General features: G+C 39.7%; 1 protein-coding gene across 1 annotated transcript in view; it reads right to left on the reverse strand.

The window, feature by feature from the left end:
- The window catches only part of LOC148374127 (voltage-dependent T-type calcium channel subunit alpha-1I-like), a 229,772-nt gene that overhangs the window by 100,116 nt on the left and 106,915 nt on the right, over window positions 1-22,741 (reverse strand). The window contains exons 3-4 of the mRNA XM_088332864.1: window positions 12,980-13,091; window positions 602-735 (exon numbers count right to left, since the gene is read on the reverse strand). Coding sequence (XP_088188990.1) covers window positions 602-735; window positions 12,980-13,091 — 246 coding nt within the window. The remainder of the gene's footprint in view (window positions 1-601; window positions 736-12,979; window positions 13,092-22,741) is intronic.

Here is a 22,741-nt window from a genome sequence, read left to right on the forward strand (position 1 = left end):
TTTTACTTGTGGTGCCAGAAACAATGATCTGCATAATGCATTTTGATTGGTTAAACAGTCTCTCTACTTCTTCACCTTTACGTCAATGTTTTTGGCAACATCATTGACAGACAAGTGAGGAAGTGTAGATAAAGTGTAACCTATCAGAATGTACTATGCAAAGCTGTGTTTTTGGACTGAGTAAGAATAGTGTGATGATGAGATAAGATCGGATGCCTTTTCATATGTCATCTGTACCACTGGTGATCTTGTGGTAAAGTGTTAGCGCACTCACTGTTACGACCCGGGATCAAATCCCATTCCATTCAAAGTATTACGATTTGGGCCAGGAATGATAATTCATAATGTATTCCTCAAATACGGTAAAACTTAATGTAGTAACACACACCTAACACTTCCAAACTTTGTCACTTAAGGCTGTGGTATATAAAACACCCTTTTCTGGCCAATTTGTGTTTTCTAGGTGTGGCCTTTAGTCATAACAAATATGGTCAAATATGGTCATCAAATATGGTCAAAACAGAACTCATCCATATAATACACAGTTACATAATAATTTGATTGCAAAGAAGTTGATAAAAACATTTTCACTCAAGCTTACCCCGCCATGACAATGAAGAAGTCCAGCCGGTTCCACGTATCTCCCAGGTAACAGTGTCGCCCAAATATGCCAAGTGCCACCATCTTCACCACCATCTCCAGTGCAAAAAAGATGTAGATGAAGGCATCAAAGGCCTGTCGGAAACGTCCAAGACAAGAGTGTTCATTGTAAATATTTGATACAACTTGTGATTCAGTGAATCTGAAAAAGGTTTCTTTGGGAATAACATACTTTTATTAGACTGAAATGTGGTTTTACAAGAGGTGTGCATGTTGCCTTTGTTCTGCAGAAATGGTAATTTACCAAGTGGACCTTTCACCACATTTTCTAGGTCAGTTTTGATTCAGTTCTGACCTTTCATCAATTCAACAGTCTCAAAACAGTCCATTGCCATTTTTGCACCTTGAAAAGACAATTTTTACGAAAAAACAAGACAAGATGAATTATGAACTCATTACATTTATTAAATAATGGCGACCACAAACGGCTAAGTGTAATATGTTATTAAAATTAATGTGCGCTAAATCCAGTCACACTGCCAGAATGTGCACCAAATAATTGGTGTTGTCCTGCAATAATTGCAATATTGCACACAATGTCGTGCTTAAAGTCAAACATTTACATTCTATCAGTGAACTTTAAAAAGAAAACCGAAGAGGACAAGATTTCGCTTTGAAATTTGGAAAAAAGTGAGGAGACATATTTTCAGTTGTCATTGTAATGCAGCACATAAAACAAACTAAGCCTCCTTTTTGTATTTTTGGAAGGAAAAACATTTCTGGGCTTTAGGCTGTATGACTGTGTTTCCAGCCTTGCTTATACTGTAAGTCATTCAGGGGAATCTCTCTTTGGAAGCATTTATAGCCAGCAGGCTTCAAGATATGCCAAGTGTTTGGCTTCTTACGTTTACAAGGTTTTTCCTTTAATTTTCTTCAACGAAGTACCCAGGCTGTGTGGCGTCCGCATACAAATTTCCTAGCACGCATGCTGCTATCACCAAATTGTTTGTTGGATTGACGATGATGTGGTTGTTTGAAAAGTTTGGAACGTGACCTCTGAAATGAGAGCTTTTCAGAATGTAGACAGACTTTTTCTATATCACTTTTCAGGCAATCGACTGCAAACCAAAGTGAGGACTAAAACATTCAGTGTACAATAAGAAAATCAAATTCCCTCCTTTTTCTATAACCAACAATTCGGAAAGCTAGCTACACAGACGCACACAATAGTTTAAATGTAATAGAAAAAATCAATAGAAATAAAATCAAATAGTAAAAAATCATATTAATCAAATAAACAAAAATATGGCAATGCAAAGACTAACCATCTATCGCAGGGTTTGGAAAAATATGGCTCGTGATCCAGGTGTACTCTTTTTATCTGGCTCAAGGATAAAATTCAATAATTTGATGCCTCGTAAGGCAGGAGTGCAACACCGTGATTCTACCACTAGCAACAGGAGTGCTGTAGCCTTTTTTTTACCTTTAAGGCTGATGAGAACGAATGTCAATAAGGTTTTTTCCGTGTTCTTAGCCAACTGGATGCATCAGAATATGCAAGTGTGACGTTTGCCTTCAACTATTTTTTGTTGAAATTTCAAGTGGGATATTGGTTGTTGTGGTGTAGTGGGGCTCAAGCATTATTTAAAATATTTTATGAAATTAACAAATGTCACACAGAGAAATAAAATGCAATGAAAATTTTGCTTCTGTCTGGTGATCATGTTTAGCAGTTGTGTTAATTTCTGAATTAAAATATATGGTGTGGCTATTGCTGAAAAAAAAATCAAAATAGTCTGCTTTAAGGGCTCTTTGTATCAAAAAGGTTATGACACCTGATCTATTGGACATTCTTCTTGGATCTTGTTTATCTTTGTATTGTTTTATTTTGAAATGGGTAATTGGAACTAGCCATGTTTTAGTTTTAATGAGGTTACGTTGGTGAATGAAGATGTGCCAAGATACTCTGAAATTCATTGCTTGATTTGTTTCTCACAAACACTCTGATCAAAGGGCGATTCAAACTTCTGATACAAGTTACTGGACTATGGTATCTATCAAAAGGAATGTCCCTCTTTGTCCCATACACATGTTAGTTTTTATAAAAGTACAACAAGTTGATTTGAAGTTCACTGCCCTATATTTGTTTCTATTTTAAACATTGTTCTGTTGTGATAGAATTTCTGTTACTCAAAATTATTTTTTTGTTTTTGTTTAACGCAACACAGCTGAACTTAATACCTTTTGCAATTCAGCAGCTCATCTCAACCCTTAAGAAAAGGATTCGCTGAGATTACGATCATAATTTATGGGAATTCTTTGCAAGGTTACATTCATATGTCATACCTGTCAAGCTCAGTCAATTACTTCCCTTATTAATGATTGCAATTCCCCTTATTAAGAGATAATAAAACTATAATATATATTTATGACACAGCAAGACATACAAAGCAGAATAAAAACAAAGATGATTTGTGGAAGTGAGTTTTTCTTATTTACCAAATAAATAACAAACAATTCTCTCAGCATCTTTCTTAGTGCTTTCCTCTCTAGCGGGGCATTTTCTGTTGCTTATTATACGTAGCGGATTAGAGATTAGAGCCAAAATGGGCTGGATGAAATTTTTTTTTTCCCCATACAAAAATATTGCGTACACAATTTGATGCAATCCCTCCAAAAATGCAGCAGTATAGAAGTTAACAGGTATGGAATGTCAACCAACGTTAGCTGTTAAGTTTTCTTGAGCAAGCACATTCACCCTTAAATGTTCTCTCTCAAAGGCAGCATAGCGCTTCTATCATTCCCATTAACCCCACCCAACCAATAAAATAAATTAAAAAAATGTGACAAACTGTAAATGTCGTTTAAACTGCGTAAACGCCCGACAAATTAAGCAGCACGAATGGCCCAGACAATACACACGCTGCAATTGGAAATGTATTTTCTGCAAGTACTTCACGATTATTACCTTTGGAAGGTTTCAGGAAAAGGATAAATGACAAACAAAAGCATAAACAATTGCCCACAGCGGGTAACAGAACACCAATGAGAGAAAGTTGGACGCATCCTGCACTTATATGCTTCTCATAGTGAGAATTTCCTCTCTCACTACAGTGAAATTTCAGGAAGGGTGTTTTCCTCCCGAACCCATAAAATGCATGAGGAATGGGAGTGTTTGTATTTTTGTCGCTTTAGTACTTTCGTCTATAACTGCGTCCCAATTCCAATGTTATTTTTATATGATGAAATGTGGGTTCATCTTTTGATATAGGCTGTGTATTTGTTTTGTCATGTGTGCTGACTGCATTCGATATCAGCTCAAGTTTTATTTAAATCACCAATTAAGTCATACAGAGATCCCTCGCTACCTTGCGCTCTGGTTATCGTTGGTTCACTGCTTACGGATTTTAAATCGAATTGTCTTTATTGTCATTGATATAAACGCATAAATGCATTGTGTTCTAAGCAGACGGCACACAGCAAATGCTATCACTGGAGCAGGTTAGGGGGGCTTTATGTGTTAGGTGAACGTGCCTCTGTGATGTATGCTGTTAGTCAAACAGCATGGCGGGTGCACAAGTAATTATGTTTACGCAAAACAGACTGGGAAGCGTTAACGGCCTGTTATATTAAAAATAAATTCATTATTTAAATCAGACTTCGAGGGAAGTCAGGTAAGAGCAAAGAACTAATGATCACTAGTGGGTGCTCTGCGGATTGTTATCACGTCCGTGACGCGACAGATGAAGCATCAGAAGAGAAGGCAATGATGAAGCTGAAGGTCCAGCCTACTGCTACAGCTAGGCTAAAAACTCCCTTAAGCTACCCCAGCGGAGCCTGTATATCTCCAACAGCAGATACATTCCCAATGAAACGGATGACCTGGAGCCACAACTGGTGTTAAACCGCTACATTCAGAACAGTTCCAGCAACCTTGTTTTATTCTGAGGATACCTGATGCTAGCGTGCAGCTACTTAGCCACTCTCTAAAGCAATATCTTACTCTGAAAGGAAAAGCCCTCAAATTTTGTTATACTTTTGTATATTGACAATAAAGACAATTCATTCAACTGCAATTCCGTGCTTTATATTGTTATTTGTAGATCTATAGTAGCTATTGTGGTACAGTCGTGTACTCGGTCAGTAAGGGTGTCATCTCGAGGTAAGTTTGATCCCTTGGGGCATTTATGAAGGTGTGACGCTACTTTGTGGATTTTCACTTTTCGTGGGTGCTTTGGCCCCCATTAACCCCGATAACCGGGGGATTACTGCATTACCATATGAGATGGATCTTGTGTGTTCTTCAAGCCTTTGAAGACTCATATTCTTGGGAGATCTTACAAGCGCTCTTTAACTGGGTACAAATTACACAATTTGGATTCTTTTTATTTAACAAAAAATAAGATTTCAACTCCCAGTCAAATCAAAAACTATTCAAATTTTCATCACATGGTTGCTATTGTCGGTGTCTAGTGTGGTAGCCGCCATAAAACTATGAAGCACCTGGAGCCTGACCAGTTTTTAAAGCTTGAGGTAATTTTCTCAACAAGGTGCCATTTCTCCTCAACATATGACAAATGGACACCGATTTAATCTTTGTTGTTCTTATTTCCAATAGACAAAAATGTCTCACAAGGATAATGTCCAGTTTTGAATAAAACCACGACATTGATAAACACTTTCTTTACATATTCTTTAGCAGAGGTGGACATTGGGTAAACAGATTTGGCCATAGCGGCCAGGTCATTAGGAATAAATAATGATTGAACAATTGTCTCAAATCCAAAATACGCATACACACAACTTCATTACATATTTCAACCTATATTTGTTTAGAAATTTACCATTTCAATAACTTAGTTTTGAAAAACTAAAGCAAATATGTCCCTTTTTAATCTCAAAATATGACAATATGCATGGAAAAACTCAAAAGGAAATAGCAAAAGTCTTGCTAGATATTTAATAAATATCTTGACAAGTAAAATGATCAAAAATATAGCTAGCACAGTAGGTTGGGCGAAAGGAAAGGACAGTGGAGTCAAAGGTGGCACCAAAACAACGTTGTAATTAGTAGTTGACACAGTCCTGCAGTCAGATTTGATTTCCTCTTTGTATCCCTCTTACTTGCCCTTTCCTTATTTGCTCACTCACTTCCTGGCTCTAATTCTCAACCCACAACCGGTGTCTCTTGTTAAATGCTCTCCAATCTCACCTCTCTTGTTACTATTTAAACACTATGTCTCCTCAGTTGAGTGCTAGTACAATGTTCAGAGGGAGGACATGAAGAGAGGGCTGGTGGAAGAAAGAGTAATGGAATTATCAATGATACAGTTGCTGGACTTAAACAGTGGGCGTCAACCAAGGGTTCTGTAACATTTCTTGAGGAGTACAGGACTTTTTAATAGGATCTAAGTAGTGGTACAGTGACAGGATGTTGTGACAGGGGGCGTTAATGCACCAAAGAGATGAATGCCAGCTACTGTTAAACAGAGAGAAGTATAAGAAGAACAGTGCTACCGTATTTTCCGCACAATAGGGCGCTCCGGGTTATAGCGTGCACCCCCAAAAAATAGTTTTTGGTCCTATATCTTCTATACACCGGATTATAAGGCGCTACAATGGGAACGTCGACAAAACAGTCAGATAGTTCAGTCAAACTTATTACCCCCTTAACATTCCCAAAGCTTGCAAAGAAGCAAATACGTGTCGTAGACACGTGCGGATGCGGTGTCCGTACGATGTCACTCAAATGCATTGTTCCAAATATCATTCGGAAGGTTAAAGCCTTGGGATTCAAGAAATGCCAACCATTCCTTGTTTCTATTTTCTTTTTTGCTCGCAACTTTACTGTGCATATGACAACAAACACTTGGAAATGAGTTTAATTTAAAAAAAGACCCATCACAGAAACATCGATATCACTCTGAAACAAGATACTGGGAAAACATATAACCGGAGTAGCTCACCGAAGTTGTTGTGTTCAATAATAATGTGCAACCATGGTCCTCTTATATCCGTGAGTGTAGTAAATCCAGGAGAGTAAAATATTTACAAATACAGTACAGAAAAGTAAAATACTGTTTTCTCTATGCCGTCAACCCAACATGCTATTCACATTCATCTTTTTCGGCTAATTGCAGGCTTTGTTTTGCCCCTTTAGCCTATGCCAGCCTGTAAATGATAAAAAGGTTCTGCCCCTTTACCTCCGAATAACTTTAGCCAATAGTGATCGATTCAACTGATGATTGACACATCTTTTTCGGCCAATTACAGGCTTTGTTTTGCCCCTTTAGCCTATGCCAGCCTGTAAATGATAAAAAGGTTCTGCCCCTTTACCTCCGAATAACTTTAGCCAATAGTGATCGATTCAACTCATGATTGACAGATCTTTTTCGGCCAATTGCAGGGTTTGTTTTGCCCCTTTAGCCTATGCGAGCCTGTAAATGATAAAAAGGATCCGCCCCCTTTACCTCCGAATAACATTAGCCAATAGTGATGGATTCAAATGATGATTGACACATTGGTCAGCCAATGAAACGCCGGTATATAAATCCCAGCATACACTGCGGACTACTTCGCGTTCGGGGGGATATCTAGTCGGCGGCTGCTTTCATTAGTTGCAAGACTTTGCAACTTAATATTGATCCATATATAAGGTGCACTGTATTATAAGGCGCATGGTCAGCTTTTGAAAAAAAATAAAAATAAAAAAAGACTTTTAGGTGCGCTTTATAGTGCGGAAAATACGGTAGTTCATTCTATTAAGAACCCGTGCAGAAACACGGATAAGTGCAGCAATGTATGTCTTTATTCTGACATGATTCGGTATACTTGGAGTCAGGCAGGAGTCGTGTTCAAAGGAGCAGACAAGGCCTCGGTGATCCAGTAAACTCACTACAGCAAGGGCAAAAGTCCAAATTTTTGTTAGGCTGTAATCAAGATCAGAAAAGGAGGCATGTTTTGGAGAAATGTTGTATATGCCGATCAAGTCTTAAATGCAATACCTCGGCAATAATGTACAAGACAATCCAATTTTTTTTATGTTTGCATATACCTGCACACGTTTTGATTCAGCCATTCATTCTCACATGGGTCCCGGGGGTTCTGGAGCCCATCCCAGCCATATCCGGGCAGTGGGCAAGGGAACCCCCTTTTAACTGGTTGCCAGCCAGTTGCAGGGCACACAGTGACAGACAACACACTTGCTCGTTCACACCTAGGGAAAATTTGAACTGGCCAATTTACCTGACATGCATGTTTTTGGAATGTGGGAGGAAACCGGAGTGCCCAGAGGAATCCCACACGGACATGGGGAGAATATGCAAACTCCACATGAAGGAACCTGCGGTAGCTGGACATGAACCCTGAACCTCTGCAACGTGGGGCTGCGCGCTAGCCACCCACCCGCCGTGCCGCCCCTTGTTGATTCTTTGTTTATATGTTTATAAAGGGTCCGTTTCATCTGATTACTTTTGAAACACACAACAATAGAAATAAATTAGTTATTTTACAAATATGTTTTGATATCAAAGTATTGTGTCACTGTTTAAGCACTAAACTTTGAAAAAAATCAATGCAATAGGGCTACTTCCGCAGTGTTTTTAAAAGTGCATAAAATAAAATGTAATTTGAAAAATAAAATTGATATGTAAAAAAAAAATCCAGAAAAATGTAGCTGGCAATTTGAATGTTGGCAATGAGTGCAATAGGAAACAGTTTTCATGGGGGTACACAGGAACACAGGCTTAGACATTCAGGTGAGTGTGATTATATTGACCTGAACCTCTATTTCAAATCAAATAACATCTGAATGGGTTTTTGCAAAAATGTTTGATGCAGTGTGTGAGTGATGCTTGGATTTGACAGCATCCAGTGCACTAATAAAACCTGCAGGTCATTGGCTGACCAAAAGTGGCTTGTTTTTTGTCTTGTGCTTCTTTCAACATCATCTCGCAAGCCGGAATAAATCAGTTGGCGGGCAGGCTGTAGTTTGGTGACTCGTGATAAATATTATCATATTTTTACCACGTTTTATTTGGCGCGGCTTATTCAAAAGCCTGACAGGCTGTAGTTTTCCTATCCCTGTTCCATAAAAAAATGTTGATTGTGTTCAATGAAAATAAAGCCAAGTGTTCTCTATAATGTAATGATACAATTGAGTCACCGAATCAGACGTCTGGTATAGCTTCTAGATTTCCACTGATAGAAAACAAAATGAGTCTCAGCCGTTAAAAATATGTTTTGATAAACATGGCAGCCTGCCAGCCGCACGTGTTATCCGACATCGGCAAAGCCCCGTGTTGTTCAACAGAAAGGCGGGAACAAATTCATTGTAGCTATTTGTCACTGCCGCCAGCTTCTTTTTCAGTCAGCCTATCAGGTTTAATCATCAACATGATTTGTAAAGAAAGCGAGGGTGTTGCGTGTCAAGGGCCCTTTCATGGTGTGAAACGGGAGCTGCTGTGGAAGCAAGCTCATGTGCAGCTTTTGGGGAATGGAAGGGAAAAATGTGCTAAGTAGGTCACTTGGATTTTAATGATGAAACACGAAGATGGATTGTATATGCGTCTGGTGGTGGCATGCGCAAATGAGTGACAGGCAAAATTAATCAGAAGAGTAATTCCATTTCCAGATACAAATAGTACTGGAAAAGCACTAGCTATATAGTTATTGACTAAAAATAAGCAATTTCAAAATATTTTAGGATAAAGAAATGGGCAGAGAAAGGGAAAGGAGACATTGCATTCCTTCTGAAAATTATCTAATATAAAATAAGTACAAAAGCTGGTATGAGTCTTTCAAAACATCACCTGAAAAGGAAACTACATACCAGTGGCGGACTGTGCATTTCACACATAGGCCCATTTAGGATGTGTCGTTCATGAACAGACCGGCTCTATGAACCGACTTTTGGAAGTGAACAACAGGAACTGGCCCCCCACCAATCAAAAGCTGGTTCCCCTCAAGGCACTTTTTTTTCTCTTGAGATGATGCATACATATAAACATATATATATATATATATATATATATATGTGTGTGTATGTATATATTTCTTGTGAAACATCAACAATAAGTGGGACATAATCACGAAGTGGAACACACTTTATTGGATATTTTATACTTTTTTAACAGATAAAAATACGAAAAAGTGGGTTTACAAAATGATTTAGCCCAATTGAGTTAATACTTTGTAGCACCACCTTTTGCTGCGGTTACAGCTGCAAGTCACTCGGGGTATGTCTCTATCAGTTTTGCACATCGAGAAACAGATATTTTTGCCCATTCCTCCCTGCAAAACAGCTCGAGCTCAGTGAGGTTGGATGGAAAGCGTTTATGAACAGTAGTTTTCAGTTCTTTCCACAGATTCTCAATTGGATTGAGGTCTTGTTAGAAGAAAAATCTCCGTCCCAGTCTTAGCTCTTTTGCGGACTCCATCAGGTTTTCTTACAGAATGGTCATGTATTTGGCTCCATCCATCTTGCTATCAATTTTGACCATCGTCCCTGTCCCTGCTGAAGCAAAGCAAACATAATGCTGCCACCACCATGTTTGACTGTAGGGATGGTGTGTTGAGGGTGATGAGCCGTGCTGCTCTTACGCCAAACATAACGTCTTGCATTGTTGCCCAAAAAAAATCGATTTTGGTCTCATATGACCCGAGCACCTACTTCCACATGTTTGGTGTGTCTCCCAGGTGGCTTGTGGCAAACTTTTTATGGATATCTTTAAGAAATGGCTTCCTTCTTGCCACTCTTCCACAAAGGCCAGATTTGTGCAGTATACGACTGATTGTGGCAGCACGGCGGCGCAGTGGTTAGCGCGTGTGCGGCACAGTTCTAAGGTCTTGGGAACCTCCTGTGTGGGTTCAAATCCAGCTACCGGGCTTCCTGTGCGGAGTTTGTATGTTCTCCCCGTGCTTGCGTGGGTTTCCTCCGGGCACTCCGGTTTCCTCCCACATTCCAAAGACATGCATTTCAGGTGAATTGGCCGGTCCAAATTGTCCCTAGGTGTGAATGAGCGAGCGAGTTGTCTGTCCCTGTGTGCCCTGCGATTGGCTGGCAACCAGCTCAGGGTGTCCCCTGCCCACTGCCCGATGATTGCTGGGATGGGCTCCAGCACCCCCGCGACCCTACTGAGGATAAGCGGTGCAGCTAATGAGATGATGAGATGATGAGACGACTGATTGTTGTCCTATGGACAGATTCTTCCACCTCAGCTGTAGACCTCTGCAGTTCATCCACCAGAGTGATCATGAGCCTCTTTGTTGCGTCTCTGATCAGTTTTCTCCTTGTATAAGCTGAAAGTTTAGGGGGACGGCCCGATCTTGGTAGATTTGCATTGGTCTGATACACCTTCCATCTCAATATTATTGCTTGCGCATTGCTCCTGGATGTTTAAAGCTTGGGAAATCTTTTTGTATCCAAATCCAGCTTTAAACTTCTCCACAACAGAATCTCGGACCTGCCTGGTGTGTTCTCATTCTTCATGATGTTCTCTGTGCTTTAAACAGACCTCTGAGACAATCACAGTGCAGATGCATTTATACACAGACTTGATTACACACAGGTGGATTCCATTTATCATCGTTAGTCAATTAGATTAACATTGAATCATTCAGTGATCCTCACTGAACTTCTGGACAGAGTTTGCTGCACTGAAAGTAAAAACGATTAAAATTTCCAATAAAATGTGTTCCACTTCATGATTGCGTCCCACTTATTGTTGATGCTTCAAAATAAATTACAGTGTTATATCTTGATGTATGAAGTCTGAAATGTGGCAAAAGGTCACAAAGTTCAAGGGGGCCAAATAGTTTTGCAAGCCACTGTATATCTCATCTCATCTCATTAGCCGTACCGCTTATCCTCAGTAGGGTCGCGGGGGGCTGGAGCCCATCCCAGCAATCATCGGGCAGTGGGCAGGGGACACCCTGAACTGGTTGCCAGCCAATCGCAGGGCACACAGGGACAGACAACTCATTCGCTCATTCACACCTAGGGACAATTTGGACCGGCAAATTCACCTGAAATGCATGTCTTTGGAATGTGGGAGGAAACCGGAGTGCCCGGAGGAAACCCACGCAAGCACGGGGAGAACATACAAACTCCGCACAGAAAGTCTGGAGCTGGATTTGAACCCACGACAGGTTCCCATGACATGAACTGTGCCGCACAAGCGCTAACCATATATATATATATTTTTTTTTTTTTTTTACTTTTTGAAATAGAAAAATCCGATACCAGTGTCATGTCAATCAAAGGGGGTCACGATTAATTTGCAAGAATATAAATAAAAGGATGATTTCCAATTAATTTTTTGACAGCACACACAGACCAAAACACAGATGCTTATCCTTAAACATGTTTACCTAAAAAGCCCAAACTAAGACCACCTAAAAAGTAATGTGTGAGCTATGCATATTGTGTCAGCATAATCTCTACCTTTGCCATTAGTTGCAAAAAGAGGAACTACTTCTTGAAACAAAAGTCCTGTTCGAAAGAAAATGAAAAAAAAATGAAAAGGAGCTATTATGTGAGATGTTGGAATACTCAGGCCATTAAAGCACCTATATCAACGTACATAGTGGAATCATTCAGTCAAGGGGTATTTGCGGTTATAATTGTATTTGCAAGAGAGCTCAGTAGGCCCTATCTCATTTTGTAAAAATATATTTTTGTTCCGGCAGCACGGCAGCACAGTGGTTAGCGCATGTGCGGCACAGTTCATGTCTTGGGAACCTCCTGCGTGGGTTCAAATCCAGCTCCAGACTTCCTGTGCGGAGTTTGTATGTTCTCCTCGTGCTTGCGTGGGTTTCCTCCGGGCACTCCGGTTTCCTCCCACATTCCAAAAACATGCATTTCAGGTGAATTGGTCGGTCCAAATTGTCCCTAGGTGTAAATGAGCGAGTGAGTTGTCTGTCCCCTGCGATTGGCTGGCAACTATTTCAGGGTGTCCCCTGCCCACTGCCCGATGATTGCTGGGATGGGCTCCAGCACTCCCGTGACCCTACTGAGGATAAGCGGTGTAGCTAATGAGATGAGATGAGATATTTTTGTTCCATAGGGTGGGGGGATGGCGAAGGGCAGTTTGATGCATGAGTAAACGAGCTAAGTAATTTTCACTGTTGAGCTCTTCATTATGTTAACATTTTGTCAAAAACAAAGTTCACAATTGGACATGATTTGGAAAGGCACACACCTGTCTATATAATTCAGCTTGTGAAATTCTCAACCAGTTGGGTTATTACCATAAACACAAGCTTACAGTGCTGCTCTTCATGTGACATTTTCAAGTTTTCAACCATTCAACCCTACTAAATATAAATATATATCATCTATAAAATAGGCAAAGTTTGTAACGGTCGGTGGTTGGTTTACCTGAAGGATCTGGCAGCGGTCCGAGGTACAGTCGATATTCTCACAGGGCTGGTACATTCCAAGTGTCACGCAGTTGAGCAGGATGACCATGATGCTAATCCTCTCGAACCAAGTAACAGGGCTGGTGTCAAGGATAATAATGTACATCACTACATAATAAATACATAAATAAATATAATAGATAAATAAATACATAAACGATTTCATTAAGATACAAAAAAAAAAAATTCCATCCATCGAGGTCACTGGTGTTTGGAAAGCTGACTTGAGGCAAAATACAGCTTGGGCACTTTGCAAAATTCCATTTTCATTCTATAATAGTCATACACTTCAAGTCCTGATGCAAAAGCTGAAGATAATTGCGCCTAACAGGCCTGCTCTTAATCATGTGTACCCATCTGTGATTCAAAATTGTGATTTTATTACTAGAAGTAACATAACAAGCACATTTCCGAGGAACGGAATTATCATAAAAACAGCTTTTAGGCTCACGCAGAGACATCTCTTAGATGAAGGCCTCCAGAGAGTTTGCTTGAGGCGACCAAACACAATCGTCTTGCACGTGCATGCAATAAAGCTAGTGCACTAAATACAATATTGAGACTCTGTGATAATGCACACAAAGAAGGCAAAAAGTCAAAGTACTTAAAGACAGTGGCGCAAGATGGACCTACTATGCAAACATCTTCTCCCCCACTTTATCAAAATGTATTTGTATCGAATTTTTCAGGCAACTTATTGCAATGTCAAATAAGAAAATAAAATCCCCTCTTTTTTTCCCTACCCCAACACCTGGAACGCCAATAAAACAAATACACGTAATGGTTATAAAACCAAAAATACACATAAAAAAAAAATGAATTTATGAAACCATATCAGGCCACAGACTAACCATGTGAGGAAAGGGACCTAAGAGAGGCTGGACTACGGATTGAAGCTAAAATCCAAAGTGATTTTAGTGGCCAGCAAACTCCTTGAAAAAAAGGTAAATTATGCAGAAAAAAATCTAATCAAGCTGATGATGCTTTCACAGAAAGGATGTGAGGCATGCCTGGATGTATACACCCCAGAAGAATTGTTACTATTGTCCTATCTTGTTTTTATTGCTTCCAATTCCAATGCACACATTTTCACTTTACCCCAAATAGCCCCACTTTAGCCTACACATTTCCACTTTACTGTAAAACTTTAAGAATGGAAACATCCTTACTTTCAGACTAAAATGTTGTTTTACTGATATTAATTTGAATAAACACTGTTTATCATCAATGTTGTTTTTTTTTACCAAAGGACAACAAAAAAACATGAACACGTGGCGGCCTTTAAACTCACGAGTTACTCAAGAAATTAAAAAAAAAACAATGTGGAGCTCAATGTGAAGCTAAAGAATTCAATTTGGCCACTCAGACATCCCTGTACAGTGGTACATTTGCATACGGGCTTAATTTGTTCCAGGATCGTGCTTGAGTGACCACAAATTTGCCTCATATGCAATAATTAAAACCAAATTGGTCTCCTCCCCTCCTCCCAAAGCATCTACATGAACCCTACCTATAAAAAAACACAACTTCCTGATCACTAAAACGCTTTCAAATAGTAATTAATCAAAAATACAGTAATATGATATTAGCAGATAAAATGCAAGTTTAGTATGAGCACAGTAATGAATGTGGGGTTGGAACAAGGAGTCACGGAGAATGCGTACCTGTCAACTTATATGTTTCCATGTATTTTATACATGTTTTGATCATTTCACATTGCGTACAGCAAAAAACAATACATGACTTTTTTTTAAAGACTGATCTTGTCCGGGGGCAGCACGGCAGCGCAGTGGTTAGCGCATGTGCGGCACAGTTCATGTCTTGGGAACCTCCTGCGTGGGTTCAAATCCAGCTCTAGACTTCCTGTGCGGAGTTTGTATGTTCTCCCCGTGCTTGCGTGGGTTTCCTCCCACATTCCAAAAACAAACATTTCAGGTGAATTGGTCGGTCCAAATTGTCCCTAGGTGTAAATGAGCGAGTGGGTTTTCTGTCCCTGTGTGCCCTGCGATTGGCTGGCAACCAGTTCAGGGTGTCCCCTGCCCACTGCCCGATGATTGCTGGGATGGGCTCCAGCACCCCCGCGACCCTACTGAGGATAAGCGGTGTAGCTAATGAGATGAGATGAGATGAGATGAGATCTTGTCCGGCCCATTTTGGCTCTACTCCGGATTGTCACTGGTAGAAAACGACAATGTCATTGTAGATTGCTAATATTGTCACAGTATTCTTAATAGTATGTCTTTCTGTGAGTAGGTGCCACACTGTGTTTGTGTTGTTTATTATTGCTAGATAAGGAGAATTTGTTAGAGTCTGTTAGGCCTCCTTCTATCAGAGGGCGACAACCGGGTTTGGAATTGCGCAAAGGTGTGTCCAATCACCAAACATCTGTCTCTAATTATCCAGACTCTTTATATAATATACATCCCATGTTGCCTGGTCATTTAATTTTCATCACCATTGGTACCTCTGATTTGATTTCTGTTTCCTTTTGGGGCGGCAGTAGCTCAGGAGGTCGTCTTGGGATCAACAGGTCACAGGATCGGTTCCCGGCTCCTCTGTGTTATATGTCGAAGTGTCCTTGGGCAAGATACTGAACAGCTAATGCCCCCGATAAGCAGGTAGTTGCCCTGCATGGCTGACGATGCTATCGGTGTGCGAGTGTGTCTGAATGGGTAAGTGTGAAGCACATTGTACAAAGCTTTGGGAGATCTTCAGTGACTTTAAAAGCACTATATAAATGCAGACCATTTACATTTACATTTAAATTTTATACAGACCATTCATTTTGTAAGTTGTTTTGCTTGCACTATTTGTTTGTTTATTACATTGTTCCTTGCACTTTCACCGCCACGCCACGCCACGCCAGGTTTGTTTGTTTTTGTTTCTTTTTTTGGCTGAGAACTCGTTTTTGTTAGTTCAGTGCCCACTCATGTGTTGCATTTCCCATTTCAGGCTTTTTTTCTGGTTTGGATATTGTCTGGTCATGTTATCGATTTTTTGACCCCTTATTTGTTACTTTGCTCCTGGTTTAATTTTTAGATATTATCTTTATTTTAAGCAGCTATGCCTCAGTTCCTGCTCCTGTTCACATGGGTCCACTAGCAAAAAGCGTAACAAATTTATCATCGTTATTAATGAGAGCATTTAGTGGAGGTTGACAGGTATGTGATAGAGAGACTGCTGATTGTTTTGTCCACTGGTTATCAAATACAATTTTACATCAATACATTTTCTGCACCCCTCACCCACAGTAGGGTCTCGGGGTAAGAGTTTACAATAAATTGAAAATCAACAGTTTTGATGAGCAATTGACATAATAGAAGGAACACACAGGAAAAGGCCAGCCGGAATTTATCTTGGTCCTGTCCCTTTGAAAACCAAAACATTTTTCACATTATTCTAGTCATGTATTTAGATTTTAAAACGAAGCATTTTGAGTATCATAAATCACTTCTCGTTAGCACACAAAATAAATAATCATAAGTAAAATCTAGATCTAATATGTCAATTTAAGGTTCGCTTTGACATCTCCCTCATTTCGATTGTTTTTATTTCAATTTGGTATTTATCTATTTCTATCAGAAGTGCCAAATGTCATTCTAGATCTGACGCATCCTGTCTAGCTGGTCTGTCAGTCAGTAGTTCTATTTTGACGTGGAGGACCTTGAACTTGTCGTTGAACTTGTTGTAGAAGTCAGCTTTCGGCTTTTCCACTTTTGGTGATACATATATCAGGGTCTGGTGTGCCTCCTTCCACCAGGAGGCGCCATTTGCAACCACGCACAAGTGTGCCCAATATCCACACACCTGTCCCTAAGTATTCTCACCACATAATGATATTTGAACGGCGCATGTTGTCAGGTCATTTTCATTTCCACCACTCCAGATATGTTTGTGTCTGGTTTCTTTGTTATTTTGCTTCTTGCATTTTCCATTTCCAGTTTCAGTCTTTGTGATGTGGACATGTTCAAGTTTTGTTCTGTTTAGATGTTTTGTAAACCCATGTTTGTTTGTCACTTTGTACCTCATTTTGTTTTTAAAGCAATCCCTCTTTTGAGTACCCTATTCTTAGTTCCTGCTTCCCCCACGAGTGTCCATCACACCCAAAACTTAACAAAGTAAGCACTACTTGAAATTGAAGTTACTGTAACTTTAAATAAAATGTATGGACAAAAACATTTACAGAACAATGTACAATGTTTTTGCCTGCGCAAAATGGACGGCTTGATCTTGGTCGTGAGCAGACATGAGTTGTGAGCGGTCTCTAGTGTTAGCCTTTAGGACTGCAATTGAAATGGGTTTTCCTTCGTATGGAGGGCAAGAATATTGTTGCAAATAAAACTTGTATAGTGAAATTCTCGTGTTTAGAGCTGGTCGTATAAAGACGTACAACTGTATTGTCTTTCGGAACAAGATGAATATGATACATGTTGTCTGCAACTGTCAAAGATTTAGCGAAAGCTCCTTCGTCCAAAGATGTGTTGACATCACATAAAATCTCTTTTGCTTACTGTACGAAAACATCTTTAATAACTTTGATGTCTTGGTTAGTAACAGCACAAAGATCTGTGAGTCAAGCTACAAAACACCTGTTTGAGGTTCTTCTGCATTTTTACCCCAAACATGGCCTGCCCTCCACAGGGGGACGTCTGACTCATGTTCGCATGACACAGGCAAAAAAACAAGACTCATAATTTGTTGGTGCTTTGGCAGGCCCGGTCGTAAATTATTTCATGAGATTGAGCACCTGTTAATTGAACATATTGCTTGCGTCTGCCCTTATAGCCCTCCACTTCCTGCACAGAGCAATCTGTATGCCTGTCATACTGAGTCACTACAAATTCTCATACACAACTCTAATTTTGCAGTGGTTCCCAAATGTAGCAAACACATCATCTTTGCTTTTGGCAAAATGTACGCTGTCGAGATTTCTTTTATGTGGAGCAATGTGCATCCAGGTAACCAAAGAGCTTCATTTTTATGCTGCCAACCCTGGGGGAGAAAAGCCATTCTAATCATCACAATAATAAAATGGAGGGCAATGGCGCATGAACCAATTTAGTAGCTGGGTGCGTTTCATTTCGTTTTTTATTTTTTATTTCTTACCACCACTGAGGAGAGCTTTCACTGTTGGCAGCACAATAACAGTTTAAAGTGGGCCCAGTCTGAAAGCTGTGATGTTTTTAACAATGACGAGCTAAATACTTTATATACTGAACATACATCTGAAAGCAAACAATGTAATAAAAACCTTGCATGTGGAGCATGCAAAGTTTTATGATTCCTCACATTAGTTGTATACATTCATTTATTTGTTCCCCGAACTGCTTATCCTCAAAACGGTCACAGGGGTGCTGGAGCCAACCCAAGCTGACATCGGGCAGAGGACACCCTGAACTGATTTCCAGCCAATCACAACCCTGGCTATGTATAATTTTGTTTCATGATAGCCCTTTTAATCCTTTGCTTTGTTCAGTGAATGCATACTTTATATTTGAAGGTCAAAAAAAACATTATTTGAATGGAATCAATGTATGAAGGTGGAGATGAAGTGTAATGTACAAACCCAAACACTTTTGTTAATGCAAGGTTTATTCACTGATGGGAACCTAGGTTTTACTCACTGCATAAAGAAGTGCCCTCATCTGGGAATTAATTTTTACACCAAAACTTTCACACAAAGGCTTGCCGACTTTTATTTAGGTGTCCAAATAACTTTGCTGAAGGTTTCCAGAATACTAAAGGTTATGCTTCTGCTAGCAAAGAAAATGATCACATCCATCCATTATCTGCACCACTTATCCTCAGTAGGGTTGCAGGGGTGCTAGAGCCCATCCCAGCTATCTCCGGGAAGTTGCCCAGCAGTAGCAGGGCACACAGAGACAATTCGCTCGCTCATTCACACCGAGGGACAATTTGGACCGGCCAATTTAACCTGACATGCATGTTTTTGGAATGTGTGAGGAAACTGGAGTGCCCGGAGGAAACCCACGCAAGCACGTGGAGAACATACAAACTCCACACAGGAGGTTTGATCTCATGACCTCAGAACTGTGCCACACATGCGCTAACCGCTGCCCCGCCGTGCTGTCCGCATATATTCCTGCTTTTAGAATAATGTTTAAGCTTTACAAAGTTGGCTTGTTTCAGCTTTGACAAGAGTAAGATTGTCATTTTTAAAGTAAAAATAGATCCACCAAATTAAAACTTTTCCAAAATTTTCTGGTTGAGATTTATTTATCACATGAATAAGGAGGAAAATAAATTGGCAGGGGCATAGCTAACCAATGTGGGCATGCTTGCATTTCATTTAGTGAGGAAATGAAAATGTGTTCACAATTATTTGGGATATGTAAAACAATATCTCCTGACTGCAGACCAGACAATCAAACATACATACACAAGCACAGATGTTAAGAGGTACATTTACATTATGTCGACTTTTACTTCAGAATTAACTTTTCAAGCAAATTCATTTAAATCAATCCTTACTTTTTCTAATGATGTGTACTAAATGGCAGAATAAATGAGAAAATGGAGTCAGGTAGTTACAGTGGATTAGAAATTGTGGACTCAAAGTGACTTACATCAATTATAGCTTTGTAACAAAAACAGGTTGTTAGAATTTCAAAAGATTAGTTTACATCATATTGGACCAAGCCATCCTTTATTGGGTGAGTACATTTAGGAACAATATCGCAAATTCAGAAAAATATAAATGTAGAATAAAGTACTTTTATTATGGCCTTTCAAACTCAGTTGTACTGTATTGAATCCAATCCCACTGAGTTGAACACTCCTAATCAATTATCTCGTGTAAGCATTAAATTTAAGCCTTCGGAGACTGTTTTAATTTTATCTATCTTTTGCGCCTTCTTTTTCTCCTGATGTGACCGGTCCAATAAAATGGATCAACTTAACTTCTTATGAATACATCAGAATAGTGCTAGCATATTGTGTTGTCTCAAAGTAAAAGTCCTTTAAGCTCATAGCCAAGTGTGTGTATTCTTTCAAAAATATTCAATTGGAAAAGGATGTTTGCAGCGATTCAACTGCCGTGTGTGTGTGCTTCTGCCGTGAGAACGGGATGAGTCATGGCTGGAGGAGATTTGTGCTTGCAATGAGCCTTTTTGTCAGGCTGCAGTTCTTGCGCGTGTCGGGATCAGCCTCATTTCAAATCAAAATAGCGTTCAGAGTCTTATTGTGGAGGCTTCATGGCTCACATCCAGGAGTCATCTTCTGTGTTTCAATCCCCCCTTCTGTGCTTTTCTCTTCTTACTGAAGTTTAGATCAGTCACTGTAGAGCAATTGTTTTTGACTTGGGGGTTTTGACAGGTGCAAGGATCTATTCGTCAATGCAAATGTGTTTAAGTTGTGTGTTCAAACAAAAAATTACTTGCAAAAATTACTTAAGTGTCTTATTGCCTTAGACAATGGCTCATAGAGGTTATGTTGATCATGATCTTTTAACCAATGAACACAACGTTCTTGTACCACTTGAGAAATATTTTCCTTCTTTCGATTCTTATTTCTCTTCCTTTAATAAATTCTAACTAGTGTTTTACAATGATGGAATACAGTAATCCCTTGTTTATTGTGGGTGTACGTTTAGGGGCAAGAACAGGGATAAAAAACTGCCCTTCCCAGGCCCATGGGTATTAAAGCCAGGCAGAGCCCGAGCAGTTAACTTGATTTGCAAGACCAAGCCCGAAGCAAACAAACAATTAATTAATTTCTTTGTTAAGACTTAGAAGGACACCAGTTGATTTATGATCGCAAATCAACACTTGTCTTTTGTAAAAATTGTAAGTTAAACAAGACTGTATAAACATTTACATCTTCCATATTTCTCTGTCTGCAGGTGTTATATTGCATGTTGCAACAGTATGTCATTAAGGATACAGAGCGGCACTTTGAGAGAGAGAGATAGGCAAGGAGACGAAGAAGAACAATGCCGGGTGGAAAAAAAAGTCAGCGAGAGAAAAGCAAGCGTAACCAAAAGTAATGAATGAATTTTTAGGCTTCACTCAGCCTCAATTTTGGGTTGGATTGTACTTGGGCTTGAGAGCTTACATCTTCTACATTTAAAGAACAACCTGGGATAGGCCCAAACAGTGATTTATACTCTTAAACCAAAGAACAAGCCCTTTTTATAGAGTACAACTTTTGTTCACCAAATAAAAGTGCCGTATAAACTTTGTTTTAATAAATATTTTGTATAAAAACCTAATGAACAGTGGGCAGACTGTATAACCCATCAGAATGCAAATCCATAAAATAGTGCCCCGTTATAATTGTTTAGGGATTACTGTATTTTAAAAAGATCAACACTAGCTGGTATAGATATTTTGTTCATTTGTGTATTTTGCTTATTTTACAGAAACATTTCTTCAGAAGTGTCTAAAAGAACAATAATATTTAAAATCAACAAAATAACATGCCTGTGAAACTACATGAATTTACTGCTGTCCATTTTTTTGGAGACTTGGCAGTGTAGATAATGAATGAAGGGTTTTGTGTGGACAACATTTGTATCACACACAGGCAGGGGTCATCATTAATTGATTTTTGGAAAAAAAATTAATATTTAAGTGCGAAAAAATTAAAATTAATTTTTTTGCGGCAAGGCCAATTAATGGGTATTTATTGGATTTCTAGCCATTAATTGGTAATTTAATGGTATACTAGCCGTGTCAATATGGTCGAACAAACTGGTCCCTTTAATCTTTACTTTTAGTACAAAAAATATCTTCTGTAATGTTGTATCGATAAATTGATCAAAGGTGGGCAGCATCATGTTCAGGCGGCGCCGTTTTATCAAATTTTGGCCGAAGGCCATATCCGATGACTCATCTATTGGACTTTCATCGACCGGTGCAGTTTCGGTGACTTTGAGAGCCTCCACTGCTTGACGCTCTTTTGTCGTAAGTTGACCATGTTTTTGGTTTTGAATTTTCACAATAGCCCTCTCAAACATAGGCGCTTGAACGATTTCGGCGTCGGGGCTGAGGTGATGGGCCATGGCAGGATGGGACGACATTGCAACATCAAAGAGGTACCTCGCCTCTGCGACTGTCAGATCTTCTTGCTGCAAAGTAAGCGTCAAAGAATCCAACTTGGCCAAATCACCGTTGAGTTGAGTGAGTTTATGAACATCCGCTGCGTTGAGAAGTAAATCCATCACCCTTGGGTCGGTGGTGAAAACTTCTTTTGCAAGAATTTTCTGCAGCTCGAAGAACCTGCGCACCATCTTTGCCGTGCTTGACCACCGTGTCTCATTTCTCGTCAACGGTCGAAGGTCTGTGTACTCATCCAGTAGTGCACTAAGCGTGCTGTATCTCAGGCGAGCCATCAAGGAGTTCAACTTACAGAGTACCTTAAAAAAGTAAAAGCAGGAAATAAGAAATATGCTAAATTTGAGCAGCTTAAAATCGCCCTGCGTAAAATTCCTTTGATAGAAGGCGTGGCCGCGTGGGGTATGTGAAAAAAATATTGTGGAACCGCTGTGACAGAGTGCACTCTGTCTTCAATATAGATATTGTGAGATATAAGTAAGCAGCATAGAAAAGAAGTTCACCTTTTCGTACGGCTTCAAGAGTTCTTTGACAGCGAGGTTGAAGCGATGGGAGGCGCAGCCGACCAGAGGAACATTGCACTGCTTTGCAATGGCTTTGTTCACCTTGCAGTTGTCGCCACAAAGCGCCACCACGTTGGCCATAGA

Source organism: Urocampus carinirostris, chromosome 1 (assembly GCF_059441175.1).
Source record: "Urocampus carinirostris isolate Australia breed hairy pipefish chromosome 1, RoL_Ucar_1.0, whole genome shotgun sequence".
NCBI lineage: Eukaryota > Metazoa > Chordata > Actinopteri > Syngnathiformes > Syngnathidae > Urocampus > Urocampus carinirostris.